This window comes from Phoxinus phoxinus, assembly GCF_949152265.1.
Source record: "Phoxinus phoxinus genome assembly, chromosome: 18".
In the NCBI taxonomy this organism is placed as follows: domain Eukaryota; kingdom Metazoa; phylum Chordata; class Actinopteri; order Cypriniformes; family Leuciscidae; genus Phoxinus; species Phoxinus phoxinus.
Genome location: NC_136893.1, coordinates 16,160,501 through 16,185,951, shown reverse-complemented (window position 1 = coordinate 16,185,951; position 25,451 = coordinate 16,160,501). Strand labels below are relative to the sequence as shown.

General features: G+C 38.6%; 2 protein-coding genes across 2 annotated transcripts; one reads left to right on the top strand and one right to left on the bottom strand.

Moving 5' to 3' along the window:
* Positions 1–288: 288 nt before the first annotated feature.
* Positions 289–1,434, bottom strand: LOC306985803 (olfactory receptor 8K1; the record flags this gene model as incomplete). Its single annotated transcript, XM_079588477.1, has 1 exon — positions 289–1,434. Exon 1 carries the CDS (start codon positions 1,381–1,383, stop codon positions 289–291), a length of 1,095 nt encoding a protein of 364 aa, XP_079444603.1. The 5' UTR covers positions 1,384–1,434.
* Positions 1,435–17,614: 16,180 nt separating this feature from the next.
* Positions 17,615–24,337, top strand: tnnc2.1 (troponin C2, fast skeletal type, tandem duplicate 1). Its single transcript, XM_079587753.1, has 6 exons — positions 17,615–17,747; positions 19,758–19,812; positions 19,959–20,102; positions 20,168–20,282; positions 23,397–23,533; positions 24,052–24,337. Exons 1-6 carry the CDS (start codon positions 17,745–17,747, stop codon positions 24,081–24,083), a joined length of 486 nt encoding a protein of 161 aa, XP_079443879.1. The 5' UTR covers positions 17,615–17,744; the 3' UTR covers positions 24,084–24,337.
* The last annotated feature ends 1,114 nt before the right edge of the window (positions 24,338–25,451 follow it).

Sequence of the window (25,451 nt, the reverse complement as noted above, 5' to 3'; positions counted from 1 at the left end):
AACAAACTGAACCTTAATGTAAGTGTTATTTAGCCATGTTTTATGTGAACAAAAAAGGCACGTGAAATCTGAGTCAAATTTACAAAGTTTTGCATTCAAAGCTTTTTGCTTTAAGGTTTTGTATTGTACGTTATTATAATTATTAATCTCACAATAAACCTTCACAACAATACATACACGTGACATCGATCTTCCTTTAGAATGTTGCCTGCCACTGAATGCTGACTGGAAATTCCCTGAAACATCTCGCAGGAACAGATGAAAACAAAAGACCTGTGCCGGGCTCACTCAGCGGTTCTCCCTCCTCCACCTCATCAGCCTGGGCAGAACTTCCCTCACCTCCCTGTTGCGCAGACCGTAAACGAGTGGATTAATGCAAGGAGGCACCTGAAGCATCACCAGCAGCATGATGTGGAGGGTCCCAGCTGACGTCCAGCCTCCAGAATGATCCAGCGATTGGATCATGGCCATGTTGCCTTCGAGTTCCCACAGAGCATCCGAGGCTATCTTCAGAAAGATGGGGAGCAGCTGAAGCAGCAGCATCGAGCAGTAAAACATCACGGTTTTGCGCGCCCTCACATTGACCTGCTGGAAAGGCTGAACGGCGTTGCGCGCCTCCTGATACATGCGCAAGTATGAGAACGAGTAGGAAAAGATGCAAAGCAGGGTCACCATTAGCCCAATCACTTTGCGAAACACCGCAGCAGCCCGTGGAAAGCCCAGGTGGGCCTCCAATGTGTCCGGCTCACATAGTAGCCCTATAATGGGTTTGCCCAGCAATGCGTTCTTGTGCCCTAAACTGAGCAAAGCTGTGACAATTGCCGATAAACACGCTGAAATAAGCCACGTGAGCACGACTACGAGGTAAAGGCGCTTGGTGGTTAGAATACTGATGTAGTAGATGGCCTGGCACACGTACAGGTAACGCTCCAGAGCCATGCAGGTGATAGTAAGCATAGTGCAGAAAACACAAACGGTGTTAAGAAAGAACTGAGTGACACACCAAGCTCCGTACGGCAGCGTGGTCTTCTGCAACAGGCAGTGTATCACTGTTGGACCTTGGGTGACAATGAGTAGAACATCACTCACTATGAGGTTTTTCAGCAAGGCAAAGCGTGGCTCCCAGGATAAGTCTTCTGAACTGCCGAGACTAAACAGAGTGCACCCATTGATACCAAGTGAGATAATGGTCATCACCAGAAAGACACACAACAGTACCTTCACAGCTGTATCTGAAGGCAGGATGGATCTGAAGAGGCAGCGTCCCTGGTCCAACAGCTGGGGGGTGTCTAAAGTGATGTTGCGCGCATCCTGGTTTGGAGTCGGACACGCGCAGGCTGCAGCCCATAACATGATAAATGGTAAAGCACTTGTGACACGCATCTGGACGAGGACGAGAGCTTTTATGGCAGCTTCTGGATTTTGACAACTCTGTTCGCGTTTGTTGCGTCTACATGTGATTGTACAGAACATGTGGGCAGGTGAGTGATTTAAATGAAGGTGGAGCTTAAATTCATTCAAATAGATCTCGTAAAAAATATAGGCTATAGCCTATATATCGTAAAATAAAAATATATCGTAAAAATAACCAGTAGAAAGAGTTTGCCTTGATTATAACCGTTCAAACCCATTTAACCCAGGGCCAGAGGAGCAATAAATACAATAAATAGGCCTAGGTCTAAGTATTTTAATGTTTTAATGCTATTCATTGTAATGGACTGTGGGTGTTTGTCAGGCACGTGCAGAGGGGGGGCTTTGGGTGCTCGAGCCCCTGCCCTTTTTCAAAATTAATCAAAAGTGCCCTTCTCAAACAAATATCATTGATAATATTGTGGTCAATAAAACAAAATGCATTTGCTTATAATTTACATGACAATGTGTACAAGACTAAAGTAGCCTAAATTCACGTTTATTTTTACATTTCTGTCAGTCTGAGGTGTCGTTGCTATAACGCGTTGCTATGGGTTGCGTCACTTGCGTCAAGTTGTGCGTGTGTCTTGCTTCGGTCTTGACTCCGGAGTAGTGTCAAAGAACGTTCTTCTATACTCTTTGGTAGTGTGTGGGCGGCAGGCTTAACCATAGCAAAAGTTATGCGTTTTAAAATGAAAATGTATTAGTGTACACGTAGCAGGTATCCCACACAGTCTGCTTGGGAGCCGATGCTCTCGAGCGTCTTTCAGTGAGTATGGCTCCGACGGCAAAAAAAAAAAAAAAACTTTTTATTTTTTAAATTTTTTTATAATAAAAGGTTGTGTGTCGATTCAATTAAAAATCCACATAACACATATTTTAAAATATTACTTAATTCGCTGAAGCCTGTTTGTCATGCATAATACACCGACCAATCGTCATCTGGCACAAGAAGTTCAAATATCATTGGACGGTCATTTATAAATAAATCATTTGAAAATTACATGGACAGACGAATTTACATTGAAGTGATCTGAATCTCCGTCGTTGACCTAATGGATGTTAATTGACTACAAACCAGCACCAAAAGTAGCATTAATGGTAAGTATAGTATTCAAGTCACTTGAAGTCTATATTGATACACCGTTTACATTATGAAACTATCATAGTTTGTTAAATGAAGCCCAGGCCTACTGCATGCCTATTATGTGAAGTGTAGGCTGCCTGACAACAACATGCGAAATGGTGACTTTATTATTTTAACATTTTTGAAGTCCCTTTTGCGCTTTAAGCCTGCATTTATTTGATCAAAAATACAGATTTTTTTATTTTTATAATGGTTTTCTATTTTAATATACTTTAAAAAATATAATTTATTTATGTGATGCAAAGCACATATATATTTATATATATGCCCCTTTTTATATTTGAGCCCCTGCCCCTGAGGAACTCTCTGCACGTCCCTGGTGTTTGTATATAAGGGCAAAATAGCTCCAGGCAATATCCCACAACTGTTGCATAAACCACTGATACATTTTCGAATGCATTTGTGTACCGTTTTGCACACACACACACACACACACACACACTTTAAGAAAACATTTTTGGAAACACCAAATATAATCACATCTTTATTCAACCTCTATTTCCATGAGCACTGCGCTAAGCGTGGCACATAGGCAATCAACAATCCCACATGCGCATTAGTCAATAATAACTATCCATACACTTCGTGTTTTTCTAGAGTTCTGGGTTTTTTGCTCCTTGCAATGGTGCACGCTTGATAAATTCTACACTAAAGTAATTAGTGTCTCGCGAAGAGAAAATACAAGCGGTCTACAAATAGGCTACATTGCCATTGCCATTGCCAACCAAACAAAAACACTTATTATTTCCAAGTCGCTCTCTAGCTGATTTCATATAGCCTACCTGATAGTTAATTAGGCTACTTAAAATGCAATTGATCGTTTTGGAGAAAAAACAACAACTTTTGTGTCAGGTTGTTGACCCTTCTCGATGAGATGAGATCCATTAGAGAGGTTCCATTATCTCACTCGATTTTTTATTTTTTTTTGATTGGTTAAAATTAATGGGGAATCAACCTTCAACCAAAAAAGAGTATGGGCTAAAGCTAAAGCATACGCTGGAGACATAAGAGGCCGCTGTATCATTAATGGAGGAGAGGCTTTACCACCCTGAATAAGCTTTTGTGATGAAATAGCTCCTAATTTATCATTTTTCAACATGTTTTACACTAAACAATACTTTTGTTGGGAGTCTAGATGTTACCTTAAAGGACAAGTTCGGTATTTTACACTTAAAGCCCTGTTTTCAGATAGTTCTGATGAAATAGAATGGTTAAGATTGAAATTTGGACACATGCTGCTGGCCCGAGAATTTTCGGATTCTGTGGTAGCACGCCACCTCCACAATGGCTGCATATGTGCACTAGAACAATCCTTCCTAAAAACGCATTAAACTTTCGTTTACAAAGACGTGAAACTCACCGAGTGGTCAGGGGTGTTCACTGATATGCTCACACAAAAATCGCTGCAAAGGCTGTCCCAATTCGAAGGCATTTCAGGTGGATCAACTACAGATTCGAGAGCCTTTGAGGCCTTGTCTACCACAGAATTAATTGTGAGCCAGTGACAACGGGATTTTTTTGGCGAGAAATTCCCGAATTACACTTTTCTAACGTAAGTTTTAGGTTTCAACTTACTGAAATATCGGTAACACTTTACAATAAGGGTGGATTAATTCATGCTTAACTAATGCACAGATAATACTGAATTAATGGCTACTAATGATTATCTAAGCTATTCATTAATGATTGCCTCATTAGCAACTAATGAAGAGTCTGTCTGGTTAATATATTAGTTCATATATGAATTGTTATTAATTAAATATGTAAGTGTGTATTAATTCCATAATACCTTATTTTATTAACTAATAGTGTTAATTAATTTGTTAATTACCACAATGAGCCAAAGCCTTATATTTCAACTTCCAGATAATACAGGTAAACTAATATGCATTAATACATATTAATTACAGCATTAGTAGTGTGTCAATTACTTCAATGTTTTTGGAAACCAGTGTTTAATCAACAGCTTTTATAAACTCTAGTGATGGTCATTAATTATTAATTAATCATTAGCTAACAATCATTATGTTGTGACTTTACTTGTTGAGGCACATCATTATTAACTCATCATCTAGTAATTGTAGTAATTGACACACTACTAATGCTGTAATTAATAATGTATTAATGCATATTAGGCTCATTGTGGTAATTAACAAATTAATGAACACTATTAGTTAATAAAATAAGTGATTATGGAATTAATCCACAATTACAAATTTAATTAATAACAATTCATATATGAACTAATATATTAACCACACAGACTCTTCATTAGTTGCTAATTAGGCAATCATTAATGAATAGCTTAGATAATCATTAGTAATACATTAATTCAGTATTATCTGTGCATTAGTTAAGCATGAATTAATGCTTATTAGTGCACCCCTATTGTAAAGTGTTACCGAAATATCTAATGATAAAATGTATGAATAAATTAAAAAACTAAAAGCGGTTCAAATGTTGACATATTTTGCTAAGATGCAATAACTCTAAGATGCAATTATATACAGTTTATACTCTTTACAGAAATGGACCATGGCGAACATATTTAGACAGTTTGTCCACAAACTGTGACCCTGTTTTGTTTTCAGACAGCTTTTAAAAAAGTCAAGTACAAACGTTACTTTCATTAATCGACAGCAGCTGTCACAGTTGCTAGGCGACAAGAACAGTCCTCCATAGACAACAACGCTCAGTCCGGACTTCGTGGCTTTCGAAGGTGTGGCTTTTGAAGTCAGAATCCTTTGAAGGATGCAGTTTTTGAATTGGGACACAGCCAAGGACACATGTTGTCATCTTGAGACTACCGTAATTACGACATGGCGTGAATGCAGCATTACTGTCATAAAACTCTGAATGCTGGGCATTGACAGTGTTGAGAGTAACACATTACAAAAGTAACACATATTACTAATCATATTTTGGTAATATTATACTGTTACAATCTTAGTTACGCAGGTTACTTACAACAACGCACTTGAACCCCAAATTAAGTGGTGTTAGTTTCTTTTAAAAGAATTTACCAACACCAGACATTCCAGCACCAGAGAAAAAATTCTGCGGGTAAAATAGTATGTATTGTTGCTGGAATTCCGTGGTTGAGATGACTGCAGATATGGGTTCTACATTTATGAGATGGACATATTCCCATTATTTTCAGTTCGTCAGAGAAGAACGTAATAGTCAAGTGCAATCTATGTGCGACACGGGGGGTACTCTCTACATCTAGAAATAGCATGTGTAACTTGAAGAAACTCCTGGACCGGTGCCACGCTAACACTAAGCTAACTGAGAGAGCTTCATGTTCATAGAAGAGACAGAATGAAGTGGATGAGAGCGCGGGCAAGACAAAGCAACATAAATTAAGTCTCTGTCTGCCATGCTGCTTGAACCCCAAGAAGTGAAGAGATTCGTGTCCACCCAATGCATGCCAGGTTTGTGCTGTGAACTTAAATTAAGTGAAAATAAAAGAATATAAACTAAAAGAAAAAGAGGTTGTGCGTCTTGCCATGTCATTAGGTTATAGGTTGCATTATAGTGGGCTCTGTGTTTGGTGTCTCTACCATTATTACTAGACTTTGATCATGACAGTGATTGTTGCTTATTGTATTGCGCCATGAGCCTTCACTGTGTCTAATACATTATGTTATTAGGGGGCCTGCACCACATCGCCTGCCATTGGATGTATAATAAGCAGCATTAAACTACATTTTAGCATTTTAGAATACCTAGTAATACTTCTGTGGTTATTTTGGTGAAAGTAACTCAAAAGTACCGCAAAAGTAGTGAAACGCAATTCCGAGACCGTAATATTGTAATGTAACTAATTACTTTCAAATGACAGTAACTAATAATGTATAACATTTTGGAAGTAACTTGCCCAACTGCCATTATATGATAGGCTGAGGTGCCTATGATCTCAGCTAGTGAGAGCTGTGCAGGTAAACCTCACTCCCTTGATTGCAACTCGCGACTGACGCTATACTGCAATCTTTAGCCTCCTTGTTACAGCGCCTACCTCCCATGCCGGAGACCCGGGTTTGAGGCCCACATAGAGTGGGGTGAGGGGTTAACCTGAGGGGTTACATTAGCCATTTCACTTTTACTAATGGTAAGAGCCACATACCCTCTCATCTCCCAATAATAAAACAGTGGCTGTTTCTCAATTCCAAGATCGCAAAGAATGGACATGCTTTCTCGTGGAGACCGGTCTTGTCAGGCGACCTTGAAAGAACAAACTCAGAAGGACACTAGGACCCAGAAGGCATCCTTGTGAGAATTGAGATGTGCTGCGATCTTGTAGCTCAACTTACCGTCCCATATTATAAGTACATACTAAGTACCTAATGCACAATTTTTTTTCTTCTTTTTTTTCTTTTTTCTTTTCTAATGCACAATTAATACAACATAAAATCACAAAAAAAATTCACAACCTATTGAGAAATGGCCATTTTCTGGCTCTAGCCGCATGGTGCGTTCAAGTCCTCCTGGGAAGTTTGTGTATCTACGAGGTGGGAAGTCGTGTTTACCATAGATATGATGTCTATGGTGTTTACGAGATGCGTTCAATTTCGCTTTTTCACTTTCGTCGAAGTACGGTGGCCGTGTACTTTCTCTAAACAAAAATAAGGTTTTGTAACTCTATACTTCTACAAAATGAAGAACAAAGAATGTACATCGGGTGTGTTTTGCTTTTTTATGTTTTTAATTAAATTATGAAGCACTGTAAACTTTATCGTTAGTTATAGCCTATTAATATCATGCAGAGAATTAGCTTAGCCTACTTTGTTTTAAATAGAAAAGCCTGACAATTTCACTGCTAAATATTGTGATATTCCTTCACATTTCTCACTGACACGCCCCCAACTCATAAACATCTGCGCTTAAAGAAAATCACGAGCTTTCCACTCATATTAACCATAGACAGTATAAAACACACTTAAGATAAAGTAAAAAAAAAAAAAATATTTAAAAAAATCCTCTATATGAACAGCCTACTAATGGAATAAATAGCTCTGTAAATGCAGTTGTCATTGCAAGCGTTGATTACATGCATAGTCCATTTCGTCTTCTTTTGTCTTCTGGCATGGCTACTGGAGGAATATAATGTTAATATAATTTATCAAAAATAGACTGAACATGTGGTTGTGGAAAGATGCAGAAAGAGTTGTTACAGCATGGGGTAAGCGATTGTTTATATTCCCTTGAGTTGTGATTGACAGGAGTAGATGAACATGCCCCTCCCAAACACCATTAGAACACCTTTTGTCTGCACACACACACACACACACACACACACACACACACACACACACACGTTTACTTAGCTATCTAAATGAGAACATTCCATAGACGTAATGGTTTTTATACTGTACAAACTGTATATATGCCCTTACACTAACCCTACCCCTAAACTATACCTGGCTATCACACAAAAAACACTTTCATAAAAAAAAAAAAACTGTTTCTACTTTATTTTTATACCAGATTTACAAATGAGGACGTCCCTAAAGAGAGGTTTTTGGAGATTTTGTCAGGTTTTGGTCCCTTCTGGGTACAAATTGTCCCCAAAATATAATTAATTAGGCACACACACACACAATAATTCTGGTTCAAAGGATGTTGATCAAACATAACCATATAGGCCTATTATTGACCGGCTTGTATTAGCATTCAGTTGTGCAGTTGTAGAATCGGTGACCACTCTGGAGAGGACAACAGCGAGGGTGTATGCTCTCTCCTTATTTAGCTTGCTACACTTCTAGTTGTTCTCGAAGATTCAGCTGCTGTCCTTTAGAATGTCCAAGAATAGAGCGAAGGAAAAAAAGAGGGGTGTTGTTAGGCAGAGAGACAGGAATGAGAGGTTGACAGTTGCTGCTGTCATTTACCTCAGCTTAAGGGCCAATCCCAATTCTACCCCTTACCCCTTCACTTTACCCTTCCCCTCTGTTTTGCTCGTGCACGTGAAGGGGTAGGGCTGTCTCGATTCTCTTTTGGTTGGAGGGGGAGGGCTAAGGGGAAGGGCCAGATAGCCCTTCAAACGAAGATTTTTCGGGACCACACTTCAAACGAAGGGGTATGAGAAGTGTCACTGCTACAGACGCAAAATGGCTGCCCAAGCAAAAAATTAGACCATAAACGTAAGAATTGTTGACTTTAATAAGTATTTTAACAACAAATAATGATTTACTTTGTTACATTCAATCTTGTGTTCATATTTACGGTCAGTTCCTTCAAAGAAACGTTTGTAAAAAAATCTCCTCTCCCCCGAACAAAGCACACAAGCTATTAGTACGTTCAAGTCATCTCGTAAAGATCATATTTATGAGTTGAACGCACATGAACGCCACACAATGTCGTATTTCACACAGTTTCACACAGTAAATAAATAAATAGGTCAAAATAGGACAAACATAGGTCTGTACCTCCAACGTGTTAATACAACACCACAGAAAACAAGTCCTGTGCATCTTGGAAGTTTGTGATAAACATCGGCGCATCTCCTGTGGCGTAGGCGACGACGTATAATGACGTGTAACGGTGTAGTAGTGGTGTCCCATTTCTTAGGGGAATATTTTCACCCCTACGCCTTGCCACTCTGTTTCAAGGGTCAAGGGGAAGGCGAAGGGTTAGGGGTAGACGAAGGGGAAAGGGGTAGAATTGGGATTGGGCCTAAGTGTCTTGGAGAACTTGGGGTGACATTAGGCACTCACAGAGAATACATGCTTTTTAACTTAGCTCCCAGAGGTTACCATGCAGCGTCCCCACCATAACACTCTGCCTTATGGATTGAAGCGGGGGGCTGGATTAGAAACAGCGATGACAGGACACTTACTCTCTACTGAGTGATTCGTTCATTTATGTAAATCTATCGGAAATGAGTAAGCAGCTATTCTTATGCTCAAAGTCATCGTCATAAAGTTAATGGAAAATATGTTTTACTTAGTTAGTGTGACTAAAAGTTAGAGAAACAGAGGGAATTTATCGATTTATATTCATTCATTCATGAAATGTATATGTGAACAGTGTGGGTGTCATATTTTAAAGGGGTGGTATAATGTAGCCTGACTACGTCAGACTTCCTACTTCCGCTAATTTCATTTCGCTCCTGTAGTCAGTCTGAGATAGCAGCCTATCTTTCAGTTTTCCAGCGGCCTTCGGACGGCCGGGCCAATCAACGAACAGAGGGCGGGCTGAGAGCCGTGACGTGGACGCTAAGCGCAGAGTTTTACATTGTAGGTTAGAGAAATCGAAAACGGGAAACGAGACACGGGATGCAATTCGCTCTGTTATGGAGAACATTCCGGGGTTTTTCAAACTGAAGCCAGAACAAGAAGAGTGTTTGATAAACCTTTTATTACATTTTAAACCAGTGTCTCCTTTCTTTTCCAGTCCTTAAATATTTCCATGTCATGCTGTAATCTTGAAATTAAGTTGCAGCATTTCCGACAGACTCATGAGGAACAAAGAGCTGTGTTTAAAAGATCTAATCCTAAATTTGAGAGTTGGCTACAAATATTTTCTTGTTTCACTCTGTCAAAAATAAGTTTAGAGGCCGTGATTGTACCGTGGATGCGTAGATTAACTTCGCATAATCTGCAAAAGTCGTTTACAGCCATGTTCACTCCGGTATTTCGCTCGCATCATCATGTGTTTACAGCAGGTTTACAGTGGAAGTTTGATCATAGATTTGAGTTCGATGCATGATGTCTGTGGTTCGATGCGGCTGTACAGGCGCATAACATGTGTCATAACTAAACTTATCTGATTGGCTTACGGCAGGGATGTTCAACTTCAGTCCTGGAGGGCCACTGTCCTGCAGAGTTTAGCTCCAACCCTAATTAAACACACCTGAACAAGCTAATCAATGTTTTCAGGATTACTAGAAAAGAGCTTTTGTCAGGGTTGAAGCTAAACTCTGTAGGACAGTGGCCCTCCAGGACCGAAGTTGAACATCCCTGGCTTACGGTACGGGTAACCAATGATTTTAAACTTCAGACAAGCGCCCCCTAGCGAGAGAGAAAACACTTCTCTATTATGCCATTCCAGACTCTGTCTACGAAGCAAAGTGAAGTAGCAGAGTCTGGTATTACCAGGCTAGGTATAATGCCCCTTTCACAAGATTTAAAATAAGTATTTGATGTCCCCAGTGTGTATGTGAAGTTTTAGTTCAAAATACCCCACAGATATTTTTATATAGGATGTTAAAATTGTCACTTTTTGAGGGTGACGAAAAACATACCGTTTTTGTGTCTATCCCTTTAAATGCAAATGAGCTGCTGCTCCCGGCACAGAGGGCGGAGCTTCAATGGCTTGTGTCCTTTTACCTCACACAGACACACTGAAAATTTCAAAAAGTTTCAGCCTTTTATGGTCAAACCGGAGTCAGACAATGGAGAGACTCAAGAAGTGACAACATGTAGAAGCAACAGGACATTTCTGAATGGTTAGTTGATGAATTTATGTAGTTTATGTGTAGTTATCTTCTAGTCATTGATTAGCATATTCTGTCATGATAATCAATAAATTGTGTTCCCGGGGGCGGGGTTTATGTAAATTATAGGGTTGGTGAATGTTGTGTAGTCCCTACCAGCTGTTTGTTGTAGTCCTTAAAAAGTAATATCTTTACAAGCAAATATCTTCCTTTGCTTTGAACTTTTAGCTTAGTAACTTTGCAGATGTTGTTTATGCTCAAACAGCAACATTACACACTAACTAAAGTTAAAAAAGTGGAATCATAATCAACCACCCCTTTAATTGTTTTTGTTTGTGAACTTTTGGCCTTTATGTGAACAAAACAGATGAATGTGGGAATGTCTGTCTGTCTATGTCTGGGTTTGGTGAAGGGATGAGGTGAGGACTCAGTGATGCAGAGATATGGGCTTTATTAATCATAAAATAAAATAAAACAAAACAAACAAAAACTTGACTGGGCAGGGCAGGACAGGACAAGGCAGGGCTACAAACGACTGGAACTTTTGATGACAAACTGGTGCAGGACTGCAAACACAAGGAGAATAAATTGGGAGCAAACAAAGCATGTAATGATGAAGGACTGGTGGGGCAATTGAACCAATAATCAGATAACAAGAAGGGCGGGGTTACACATTAGACATGCGAGCACATGGTACACCGAAACCGACATGACAAGTCATGTGCACAAACAAAACAAGACATGAACACAGCTAATGAGAACACTCACACAAGACAAAACATGGAAACATGTGGCGAATAAGCATGCATCTGATGTAAACGGACAGAAGCAGACAGAAGAGCACATGGCCTGAGTGACAGAAGTGTCTCACAACAGAAGAAAAACACAGCATGAAAGTCCGAACCCCGACACAGAACCTAAACCAAACTAGACCGAGGTGCCAGGACCTGAACACCATGCTCTGCGCACAGAACAATTCACATGGCCAGAGGATCGCAGGCCCGAGCTAGCTTGGAACCTCACACGACAAGACAAGACAAGACAAGAAGAGTGTCAGAGCTCTGTCACCAAACCAAGAATAAACAGACCGAAGTGACAGAACCCTGACAGTCTATCCAGTTGTTAAATGTGAACAGATAAACAGTATCAATATAATTTTATTTGTTTGATTTCTTTCACAACTTTGGCAACTACATTGACCACATCTGGCACTTAATCAGCTTGTTTTTTCTGATGTCACAGAAGAACATGTGTGTCTGATGCCTGACCCTCAATTAGTCAAATTTAGTTAATAATGTAAATAATAATCATAAGAAAACCACATGACCTTGAAATAATGGAAAGCCTTCCTTACAAATGCGATTATAAAAAATAAAAAAAGGTCTTTCATCACCTTTCTTGTCAGAGGCATTGTTGCTGGATGAGCTCAATGAGACATACCCTTTACTTAAAGGTGGGGTATGTGATTTGCAAAAAGGCTGGCAGATTTTGGGCTGGCTGGCTGGGGAGGGGGGATGGTGCGACCGATTGATTGACGCACTTACTGTCCAATGATTCTAGGTGGTCTTGAAAATGATTGGCTGGAGTTTTTCGAGTCCTGCCCGTTCCACAGATGATTAAATTGCTTAATTTTTATTTCAGTGTTTCTAACTCAGTGGCTGTAAGTGGGTTAGGAATAGGATTTTAAGTGATTTTGAAAAAATGGCCAAAAAAGAGAATTACATACCCCACCTTTAATTATACCTAAATTAAAGGGGTCCTTGATTATGATTTCACTTTAGTTAGTGTGTAATGTTGCTGTTTGAGCATAAACAACATCTGCAAAGTTATGACGCTCAAAGTTCAATGCAAAGGGAGATATTTTATTTTACAGAAATCACTTTTTGAGGACTAACAAACCGCTGGTACGGACTACAACCAGCTTCTTCCCGGGTTGGTGACATCACAAACTCCAACATTTACATAAACCCCGCCCCCGGGAACACACACCAAAGGGGGTGAGGCTATGTTGTGCTGCTTTAGAGGAGAGGAAGAGTTGTTGTCGCTGTTTGAAAAAAATGCTGATGAACTCGAGAGGTTAAAATAGATTTTTAACACCTTTCCTGAACATTATAACCTTAACGTTTGTCTGTACACGGCACCTTTTACGCAGAACAGCTTCCAGAGGAAAGTACAATGCAGGATATACGCACAAAAGCTTCTCCTGAAAGACTGAAAGCCATTCCCAATTTGTTGGGACAATTTGTTGTTTATCACTACTTGTAAGTATAGGCTATATCTTATTATTTGTAGTTGTGTTTTCTATTAACAGTTCCAATTATATGTTTTATGTAGTTGCTAGATATGATGTAAACGAAGGGCAAACCTTTGGGCAAAAACCTCCGCTAGCCTTTTAACTAACGATACAGTATTGATAGTATTTACTTTAGCTTTTGTAAGCTCTTGCTTCTTCAAGGCTGTTCACCAGCCCTTAGGAAAATTAGCCATGGTTTTGCGATCGATTACTGTTTGCATTACCATAGTTTTCCGACAAATATGATTAAAGGACAAGTTCGGTATTTTACACTTAAAGCAGCACTCAGTAGGTTTGGAAATGTCTTCGCTGTTTTCTCGCAGGTTTCGTTTTAGAGCTCCCCCTATAGTTTCGGAATAGATATTTGAGAAAACTGTCGTAAAACCATTGGCAACTTTCCCCCCTCCCATCTTCTCCCTCTGGTCACGTGCATTTGTTTTCAGAGAAGCCGTCGGCGAACGCACGGAGCCATGTCAACTGAGGTATGTATGATACTCAGAATGATATCATATAAATGTATGTGTGCAGTGGCGTACAGCAATTCGTTACATCGCGAGACTTGATATCACGCGATACTTTCTGATGCGGAGGCCGGCGCTCGGGGGGTGCGAGATGACCACCATTCAACCCGAAAAAAGTCATATAACTATTCCAATGACTCCGAAGCTGTTCGGTTAACGTAAAAAAAAGTTACTTAGAGCACCTTTAAAGCCCTGTTTTCAGATCATTTCTGATGAAATAGAACGGTTAAGATTAAAATTTGGACACATGCTGCTGTCCTGAGAAATTATAACGAAGCGAAAGAAACCGAAAATTCTCGGGCCAGCAGCATGTGTCCAAATTTTAAACTTAACCGTTCTATTTCATCAGAAACGATCTGAAAACAGGGCTTTAAAGCTGCAGTCCGTCGTTTTTCCTCTTTGTCGCCATCTCTGTTCGAAATCTGCAATTGCAGTTATTCGCGGAATTATTAACTGTGCGTGGGTAGTAAATCGGCATGAAACAGCGCGGATGAACACAATGTATTGAGGAGAACCTGTCGCTGCCGCGTCGCTGTGGATACTGTACTGTCATCATCAGCAATCTCAGAGTATACTTTTTGAAAGTGTCAACATTAGAATTTTCATCGAAAAATGTCATCTGAACAAGTAAGTAGCTAACATTCACTTTTGTTCTGACCAAATTCGGGGGGTGGGGGGAAGCATTGCAGTAGCTATAGCATGCTGATTAAATCTAACGATTGCTTATATCACGTCAAAACGTGAAAAATATATATTTTTTTCTGAAGTCCGAAGTCTTTGGGTTTTACAACTGGTGAATCTCCAGTTGTCCCTGGTGATTGTCGCTTTAAACTTTCGGGATCCGCCATACCAAGTGCTAAGCTTAATCTCCACCATCATCCACACACGCTATAATAGCCGACTAGCCGAGACTCCTTCTCTATGTGTACAGAAGTGACGTAATGACGCAAAGACATGCTCGAAATTCCCGCGGAAATCCACCAGTACCACTAGAATTAAAATTATTATTACAAGCTTACCGTTTTGAATCGAGGTAAGGCAAGCAGATCGTTTTGAACACTGTCTGGTTACGTTTTTTTTCAAAAATGTATTTTTTGATATTTTTAAACCCAAAAAAGTGCCGGACTGCAGCTTTAAGTGTAAAATACCGAACTTGTCCTTTAAAAGGTGGATAACATCGTATCTATAAGAAAATGACAACAACAAAAAATGTCACTCAAGTCCGTGCTTGAAATCCGTTCTGGACGATCCTCTTGTTCGTTAACATTGTCAGGGTCTGAATCGGGCTAGAAATGGTTTGAAATTGACGGCATCAGATAATATTTATATCTGAGTAGAGCTCGCGGTTATGAAGGGGCGTGACATTTTCGAACACACGCTAAGCAAATTGTCTGATATCCAAAAGCAAGGTTTCAGTTTGTGACTTTAATAGGGACCATGACACAAGTCTACTTTTGGCAATGACATCTTTACACATCATGATGACTTGGATTTTACTGTATTACAAGTTGAGTTACAAGTGTTTAAAAGTAATAGTGTGAGTTGTGTTAAAGGAGAACTCCGGTCAATTTTAACATTGAGCTCAACATTGAAACAATTTTTAGTAAATTTGGAGTGCTGTCAATACAGAGAACAACGACAAAAAATCTTGTTATCCTCTTTTTAAAATTTGCACCCTATTGACTTGAATGGGGTCTAATTTTAAACCTGCTTTTATTTCTCTTATCATCCTTGATTTGTCATACAAGTGCCCAGCCATGTTGAGTGATTCCTTCAGAGTGAACACGAGTAAATCTGACTGCAGTAGATGTGAAAGATATGAATAAAAATGATGTTATATCAGCCAGCACACATACCTGTATTTAGTTCCTGTTTTCGGTCGAAGTCCAAAGTAGTCGATTGTCGAGTTCACGCGCATAGGTTTAGTTACCAATGATCACGCGCGTGAACTCGACAATTGACTTCTTTGGATTTCGACCGAAAACAGGAACTAAACACAGGTATGTGCGCTGGCTGATATAACATCATTTTTATTAATATCTTTCACATCCACTGCAGTCAGATTCACTCGTGTTCACTCTGTTTAAATTTACTAAAAATTGAGCTCAATGTTAAAATTGACCGGAGTTCTCCTTTAAGCATGTGGTTCAAGCCTAACTACTCTGACTTGTCCTGGGAGTATATATATTTGCAAAGCATGAAACTCTAGCAGTCAGAGGATTATTATGAGAAACCGGATAAGGCATGGAAGAGTAATGATGACAAGCTTTGAGAATCTGACAAGGTCACTCCTTGTTCTGTTCTGTCACATCAAAGAAAATACAAACAGAGTCTGCACTCTGCAAACAGTGATTTTATATAATACAACTCTTTATACAGCAATTCAGTGACATTAAGGCTATTATGTGATTATCAAGGCATACGGGATCCAACAACACTGTTTTTTGGTTCACCGAAGAACCTTGAGATCAGTTCTCAAAACAACCATTTTGTCTTTAGTGTGAATAATATTTTGTGCAATGGAAATGTTAAAGGTTCTTTATGGAAACATAGATGTCAATAAAGAACCTTTATTTTTAATAATGAAGTTGACTGTTAAGCTTCTTTAAGGGTAGGCCTACGGGTATTTTATGGCATTTTAAAGAATCTTTGGTACATCCAGATTTCATTCAGAAACGCATTAAAAGCATAAAAAAGAATATACTATTTGAGTAGGAAGGCCTTCTTCTGTACATTTTATGAATAATCTTCATAACCCTTAAAAAAGTAGGTTCTAGTAAAAATGAAATCAGGACTTCTTCTATAAATGAAATCAGGACTTCTTCTATAAAATAGCAATATTTTAGGTGTAAAGTTAACAAAATATATCTGCGAAAGTATAGGTTTCAACTCAGTAGTTAAAAAAGTTGAGATAGTCGGATTGAAAAGTTGAAATCAATACTTCATGTCTACAATGTTATTTATTTGGTGAGTAACAGTGTAATAAACTGATACAATGACTGACTTGCTGAACACATGCAAAGCCACCTCTCATTATCTCGGTTTGACTTTCTTAATGTGTGTAGCCAGGGAAAACCCTGACGAACTTCCGGCAAATTTGAGATTTGCTCTGCAAGTCCATCTGGCCAAGAGCCCATTCAAGCCCATTTCCAATGTTTCCAAATCAAGGCACCAATCACAAACGTTGAGGCGGGCTTTACACCATGATGATCGCTCTGATTGGTTTTTGGTCTATCTAATTGCTCTCAGAGGCATTTAAAAGACGTCCGTTGATGACGCCCCTTTGGAAATTGGCTGTGAATGAACCTTCCCCAGAGCAGACTCATTCTCAGTTACAACTGAGAAGGGTCTGGTGTCAACCAGGCTATAATGTGTGTCAAAGTGTTACAGATTCAAGTGAGACAGTCAGCACAGACAGGGATACACAGCCAAGATGACTGATAGATGGACAAATTGATATATAAGGGTGAAGAAATACAGGCATGTGGATGAGGGCACACATCCTACCCTGTATGTGGAAGTGAGTTTAGCCTACATCTGTTTCTGGAAGCTGTTTATCCACTACCTAAATAACCTCTCATTGCTTTCCTCATTTTATTATTATGTAAAAAAAAAAAAAAAATTGCCAGGGAAATTTGAGACCATCCTTCAGCTAAATATGGGGCAATGGAGGGCAAATAGAGGTGGCGATGGATTAGAAAGGGATGAAGAAGAGGGGTGGAGCCTTTTAAAGGCTACACAGACATTGGTTGACAAGTTCACTGTCTTGAGTTTCTTGTCCAATCCTGGCCATTTTCTAGAAAGGTGAGAATAATATGAGCTCTTATTAGGGGAGTCAGGAGACATTTGTCCATCAGCGCACATTTAGGAGAAAGGCTGCTGGACAGAAGACTGTTACTGTTTTCAGATACCCACTGATCTCACTAACAAGCTGTCAGTATGGTAAGATATCTGGAAAGTGGATATGGACAAGATGCTTCAGTCAGTCAGTGATCTTTATATGGATGCATACTATTTTCTAGAAGATCTAATGAAAAAGTGGATATTTGCAGGTTTTACATTTTACATGGAGTAATATTTACTTGATCTAAACCTCTAACCCATATACTTGCTCTAACTTAATGACATCAAGCTGATTCAGTCATATTAAATAATAGTTTTACTTGATTAAAACCAGTTGATGTTACACATAAAGCACAGTTTTAGAAGAACTGTATTACAAAACTAAGCCTGGTAGATTTTAAGGCTTGAATTTGAGTTGTTTGGCTTGTTGTGTTTGCAGGTATGCAGTTCAAGTCAAATTCATAGCAGCGCAGTAGTCATTTATAGTGACCTATCACTACTGTTAAGTATTTAATTCACAGGCTACAAGTGATTGACTCCTCTTCTTTGTCTGTCATCTTTGATAGTGTTTGGCCTTGTTTGTGGTCTCCGGATACATGTGGTAACCCATATTATCAAAAAGAGGGAACATATAGGGTTTGATAACATTGCTGATACTGTCATGGTGCTTTGATATTGCAATGTCATGTTGTGGTTCCACGTAATCGTTTACAGTACATGTGGACAAAAAGGGTTCTGGCTCTAAAAGAGGGCTGTATATTCATGTTGGTGTTAGCTTTTTTACAAGAGAGACAATGGGTATTTGCTCCACAAGATGATAAGAAACAATGCTTGTTGTATGTGGTTAGAGCTTTTGTGCCCCACCAATTTAAAGACCAGACGAAGAGAAGAGAAGATAGCGATGGTAAACGTGTGGTGATGAAGGAGGTGTTGGTTAATGACATTTTTCCTTTAGATATTTGTTACTGATATATCTAAGCACTGTGTTCAGAGATGTTTGGCAGATGTCTTGTAGTTCCACTTCCATTTCAAAGGTCTGTACATGAATCTTACATGGTCCAGAATACATGTGATGAAGAAATATTGCAAATATTCCCAGTACAAAAACACTTTAATGCCACTTTCAGCACTGTGTGGAGATGATATAAAAGACAGATTGTGTGCTTATTTTGTATTCCAAGAACATAATATTGAATTTAAAGTGTATACATTTTATACAATTATATTTAATGTTAGTGTTTAAGAACCTCAGAAGGCAATACAAAATAAATAAAAAGTACTTTTCCTTACATGATGTGACCTATGGCTACAATACATTGCTGAAATTGTCATTAATTATGTGTTCTTGTACTAGGAACATTTGCAAGATTTTTCCATCAAATGTATTCTGGACCATGTAAGATTAATGTATAGACCGTCATGAAGTGTGACATGAGAGAAATTGTCATCATTAGATATTAATCGATTTCATCGTGTGTGTCATTCTCATTCTTTTTCTGGCTGCAGAACCAATCTATGTAAATAATCTTGATTTTGAATCTTGAACTCATTTTACCTCTTCAATAACAGCTTCATTAGAAACCCATTAAATCTGCCTCCCATTAGGAGTATGAACAGAGTTAATTCTGCACGCCCTTCACAGTTCTTTGTGATGCTGAGCACGTCGTTATTTTATTAAATCAAGCAGTTCTATATGTTACTTCATTTATTTAATTTATCGCATATCCATAACCACAGTTGCTTCAGAGATGTTGAAGGAGGGAATCTGCTTCTCACATTTATCTCCAAAATCTGCCCACAGTAGTTCAAAAATATTCAAGTCAGGTGATTAAGCTTACCTGGGCAGAAGTGCATCTTGGTGCTCCAACTGTTTATGATCATAACACCATCTTTTTCACATTTTAGCTGATGGTCATATATAGTACTTTGTGCTATAAAAAAAAAAGTTGACCTCTTTAAAAGGAAAGGTTTTCACCTTGTTGTTCATGTGTCTGCCCTTTATTTGTCTTGAATATTTCTGGAAATATATTTTATTTCCAAAGTCATTTTCAGTCTGATGTGTCAAAGCCCCATGAGGTTCATATTATACAGTAATCTCTTTCTCATTAGCCCACTGATGCCCAGGCAGACGCCCGCTCTTTCCTGAGTGAGGAAATGATTTCTGGTGAGTGTGTGAACATTTTGCTCATTAGATTCGACAAAATTGATTCACACTGCTTGTTTTTCTGTGGTCAAGTGTTAAAAGGAAAAGTTCTGCTCACACAGCCTTTCACATCCTGTTTTTAATTGTATTATTATTATTATTTATAGAGTTCAAGGCTGCTTTCGACATGTTCGACACCGATGGTGGCGGTGATATCAGCACCAAGGAGTTGGGTACCGTCATGAGGATGTTGGGTCAGAACCCAACCAGAGAGGAGCTGGATGCCATCATTGAAGATGTAGATGAAGATGGTAAGTCTTTTTATTCCTCTATGAATTTCAGTGTGTCCCATCACATCTACGTTTTGCATCCTCAGGCAGTGGCACTATCGACTTTGAGGAGTTCTTGGTCATGATGGTGCAGCAGCTAAAAGAAGACCAAGCTGGCAAATCCGAAGAGGAGCTATCTGAATGCTTCCGTGTCTTTGACAAGTAGGTCACCCTCCGGTCCTACTCGCCCTGCTCTGAGCGGGACTCGAACTGGCGTCTCTGGCATGGGAGCCGGGCGCGTTAACAAGAACCCTAACTCTCTAGCATCAGCCGCTAGCGCACCTCTTGAGATCAGGAGAGTGAGGTTTACCTGCACAGCTCTCATTAGCTGGCCTTATATTCGAAGCAAATGAAACAAAACAGCAGTGTGAGGAAAGGTCCAGAGGGAAGGCATACAAAATTAGTTCAACCATAAATGAACATTCGGTCATCATTCTGTCATCAAACCCGTATGACTTTCTTTCTTCTGTGGAACAGATATTTTGAAGAATGTTGGTAACCAAACAGTTTTGCTGCCCTTAATCTTCCATTTTATGGACAAATACAATCACTGAGACATTTCAAAATATAGCTTTTGTGTTGCCCATTAAATATTGACAGAAATTTCATTTTTGGGTGAACTATCCCTTTAGGTACAAGAGCTTGATTCTCAAGAAGAAGAATTCATTCATTCTCTTCTCATTCTTGAGAATTCTCAATCCCTTATTTAGTATTACAGTATTTGGCTTGATTTATGCATCTTGAAATCTTTATTGAATATGAATCCAGAGAATAAGCTGTGCTGCTTATTTTACGTAGTAAAAGGTACTACATTTCTTTATCAATAAAGCTTCTTGTGCCAGCCGAGGAATTGTGATTAAACAGATTATATAGATGAACAGATAAATGAGCTTCTTCAGGTATTTTGGATATTATTGATTCTCTGCAAATGCAAATTCATACAGTCCATTTCACGCTTTAATGTTTTATCACGCTAAATTACTTATCATATAAACAAAACATATCATAATTGGGCAGTCGTGGCATAATGGTTAGAGAGACTTGTAACCATACTTAGCCTTCACATCATGTCACTTAAAGGTAGGGTAGGTCAGAATTGTCTAAAAAAAATTTTATTCAAATTTGTTTAAACTGTCTTATATACCAATACATAATTAAAATACAAGTACTCTGAAATAGAGAGTATAAAAAACTGAGTGACTCTAGTGTATTTAATCTTCAATAAACACAGCTCATTAATTCCATTCACTCCCACCTAAAAACGGGTGCGCGACTGCGCGCACGTGGGCAGAGCCAGTAATAGCAGCGGTAGTCATGGCGACGGAGAGTGACAGTTGCGCAAGGCAATCACTTGTTTCGTCCCGGTAGGAATTAATGAGCTGTGTTTTTTGAAGATTAAATATAGTCACTCAATTTGTATACTCTCTTTTTCAAAGTACTTACATTTTAATTATGTATTGGTATATGAAGACAGTTTAAGCCAATTTGAAAAAAAGTTCTTTAGACAATTCTTACCTACCCAACCTTTAATACATTTTTACCAATTAAACAAATAAATTGCCAAATTGTCAGAATTCACATTCATTTTTCAATGATTTTTGCTCCCATTTGGTGCAGTTACAATATCTTGCTGGGTAAGTTAATAAGCACCTCTACATGCAAAAAAAGGAAAGAAAAAAAAAAAGTCCCCGTAATCTATAATTTTATAGCAAATTGTACCCAAGAGTCAAGACCACTTGTGTCTGGAAAAAAAGTCAGGAAAAGGGGGGAAAAAGACATCACTTTCATATTTTATTTATCGTAGTTTTCTTATTATTCTACGGCAGCCCTATCATCTGTAAAATGATGAAGGGTATTGATAGAGGGGTCCTGAATACTAATCTGATCTACTTTGGGGGCTCTATGACATTGGCACAGAATTTGATTCCCCCTGTATTGAAAATCAAGTTTTTAATGTTGTTTATAAATCTATGTGGTGTTTTTATGCTTCAAGATAAACCATGTGCAAATTCATAGGTTTTTTTCTTCTTAAAACTGCAGTGAACCAAAGACATTCTCAAAATCGCGGTTTAAAATCGCTGGTGTTTCTGATGCCACAAACTACCTTGTTACCAATCATGTCAACAAATGGGTATATGGGCTACTATGAGTGAGTGGAGGCGGGCTAATTTGCATAATCATAGATCCGCTTATACTAAACGAGACGTGTGTAGTTACATTCAAGCTATTTTAATGATTGATTATAACCTTTCTGTGGCTCAACCAGTAGAGTGTTGGTCCTTGCAACGCCAAGGTCATGAGTTCGATTCCCAGGGAAAGCAAAAACTGATAAGAATGTAAATGTGTACCTTGAAATGCAATGTAAGTCGCTTTGGATAAAAGCGTCTACCAAATGATTATATGTAAATGACTACAGGGGGACTTTAAGGTACCTGAAAGGTTTTAACATGGCGACACCTAGAGTTCAGAAGATATATCTGAAAAAATACTTTTTATAAAAATGCATATAAACTTTTGGAAATTTTGTCTGAAATTAATTTTCTTTACGTTACGTTTTTTTTACGTTCCTTGGTTCATGTCTTGTTCATCTCAATTGTCACATTTTTTCTCAAATTTTGCTGTATATTTAAAAAAACATTTTTGCTACTCCTCCAAATTTTGTCCAAGTTTGTCCCAAAATCATGACTGAACTGATATTTTTTATATTCACTATTGTTTTCGAGAAAGTCTTTCAAAAGTCAACCGTGCCTGTGTTTGTTGTCTTATACACTATGTTATCTTTACATGCTGGTTGGTTAGCATACTAACCATTGATCATTCTTTCTAATGTTGCTCTTTGGCCATCAGGATGAACATAAGCTAAGTTTGCAGCTAAGTTAGCTTAGGACAGTGCTTATTCGTTCATTCTCACATTGAAAGCTCATCCTCGGGATTAGCACAGACTTGTGTCCTCTACGTACCCGACTGGAAGCTTCTGGGTTCAAATCCTGTGTGGAAAACACCTCAGACCGAATGTGATGTATTCTGAGCCTAATGAAATAGGCCTGCATTGCATATGGATTTATACTTATAATAATAAAGTTATATTGATGTATTTTTTGTCAAATTTATATGGTTAAAATATATGGTTAAAAAAAATGATGTGCTTCTATAACTATGTATGACAGCATCACTTAAACACGTTAAGTCATCAGTTTAATAGAGGAACAAACAGATCCTGACAACACAAGACAATAATGTTATTAAAATGTTTTTTTAATGTATATTTTTTAACAGGAACCAAGATGGGTTCATTGATCGTGAGGAGTTTGGGGATATCATGCGCGCCACTGGCGAGCCATTGGCAGAAGAAGACGTAGATGAACTCATGGCCGATGCGGACACAAACAAAGATGGAAAGATTGATTTTGATGGTAAAGCAAATCTTATTTATTCTATTTTTATGTGCTACTCTCTTGTGGTAAATAAAGGTTCCAAAAGTGGTTTTCTGTAGTGATACAATAGAAGAACCATTTTGGATTCCCCAAAGAACCTTTCAGTGAACAGTTCTTAAAATAACTTTTTGTCCCTTTAAATAATAGAACCTTTTTCATTATAAAGAACCTTTTGTGCACTGGAAAGGTTCTATTACTGTTAAAGTTTATTCATAGAACCATCAATGCCAATGCCAATAAAGAACCTTTATTTATTTATTTTGAGAGTGTATTAATGCATATGCAGATATAAATACATGAATACTTTATACATGAATACTTTTTCTTGACCTCCAGTTGTCAATGACTATGAGTTCTTTTGAATCCCAAAATGTGAGGAAAGACATCTTATAATCAGAATAACTGAATGCTAAGGATGTTCAGATTTGTATAGAGTGTGTGAACAATGCCAGGAAATGTGTTGTGATATTTCATCTCTTTTTCCATTTTCCTTCCAGAGTTTCTTAAAATGATGGAGAACGTCCAGTAAGAAAAACTTACATTCCATCCCCTCCAAAACAAGTCAAGATGTTGAAGAACAATTCACGCTGAGATCTTTCAAGGAAAAGACTGCTGAGGAAACAAAAACACCCTAATTTAAATCACCAAATATAAAAATGGACTGGAATTTGCATTGAGAGACTATTATAGATCATTGCCGTCTCCTTGGCGATGTTCCTCAGGGACCAGTACGACAATATGATGGTCTCTATAAATAACTATCCAAACCTTTTAAGAGGAAACCACTTACCCTCAGCTGTCCCCTACCCCACCTGCTTCTTCCCAAGACATTCTCCAACCTTCCGTCAAGCCCCTTCCCCTCTCCCTTTACAGTTCGAAAATAGCCCTGCTACAGTATTTACCTTTGAAACTGACTTAATGTTGTGTTGTCATAGAGATAAGAAATCTCTTTCCTTTAGCTCACATGTTAACAGTGTTTCTGCAAATCTATTAAAAAGGCATGTTTTGGCAATCTACCTACTTGTTTATTTGTGATTGTATTATCTAAAATGATCTCCTTGTGTGTGAAAATTTCTGCAAATTTACAGATAAAAGGAGTTTCAGGCTAAATATTTCATTTCAAGCTATAACTGAGACTCGAGTGATCTTAGCCACCTCACCTATAATTTCACTACACCCCATCAGAAAAACAAGACCATCCCACCATGTTATTTTCCAGTACCCCATGTCCAAAATAGACAACACTTTGTCCATATAGATCCATAGTGTTGCAGTTTGTATTTATCTTTTCGTCTGTTAGTTCTCTTTCAATATTTTTCATACTTACTGTTCAGGACAGAGTTTTCCTATGGCCAAGAAAGGTCATGAAAAAGATACATTTTGAAGACAACCTTTTGTGCCAGGAGCATGCAAGTTGTTCATATGGTCTGATGGGAGACAAAAGGTCAGATTTCCATGTTTTCTTCTCATGGTGGAAAGGGATCCTTTTTACAGCTCGTTGTCTTCAGGTTATACAGATGGAAGTATTATCTCATGCCAGTGCTGTAAATGTAAATCTCCAGAGCTGCACTCATATGCAAACCGCACACCCAACATCTCTGCTCTCCTCAAATCTCCTTTTAAATCACTCCATTTCTGCCTGAAAGTATATAGTCTGCAACCCCCTCCTCCGAGATCCCCCACATCCTTCTCCAATCCACGTCCTTACGATTCCTCGCTCAGGAAACACATGCTATACATGGAAACTCGAGTTCATGCTCTTCGGGGTTTGGGGTACCTGTGTCGCCATTGCAGACTTTGGGTGGGGTGGAGTGGAGATCTAAATCATTTGCTATTCAGGGCACGCTGAAGATTTGCAACACAGCACCTTCCCAAGAGGTTTAGGGTTTCTCGGCTT

Bases quoted from the DNA above. Each gene is read 5' to 3' on its own strand.
- tnnc2.1 (XM_079587753.1), top strand. The intron at 19,813-19,958 runs GTGAGTGTGTGA...TATTATTTATAG, and splicing joins GAGTGAGGAAATGATTTCTG to AGTTCAAGGCTGCTTTCGAC. The intron at 20,283-23,396 runs GTAGGTCACCCT...ATTTTTTAACAG, and splicing joins TGCTTCCGTGTCTTTGACAA to GAACCAAGATGGGTTCATTG.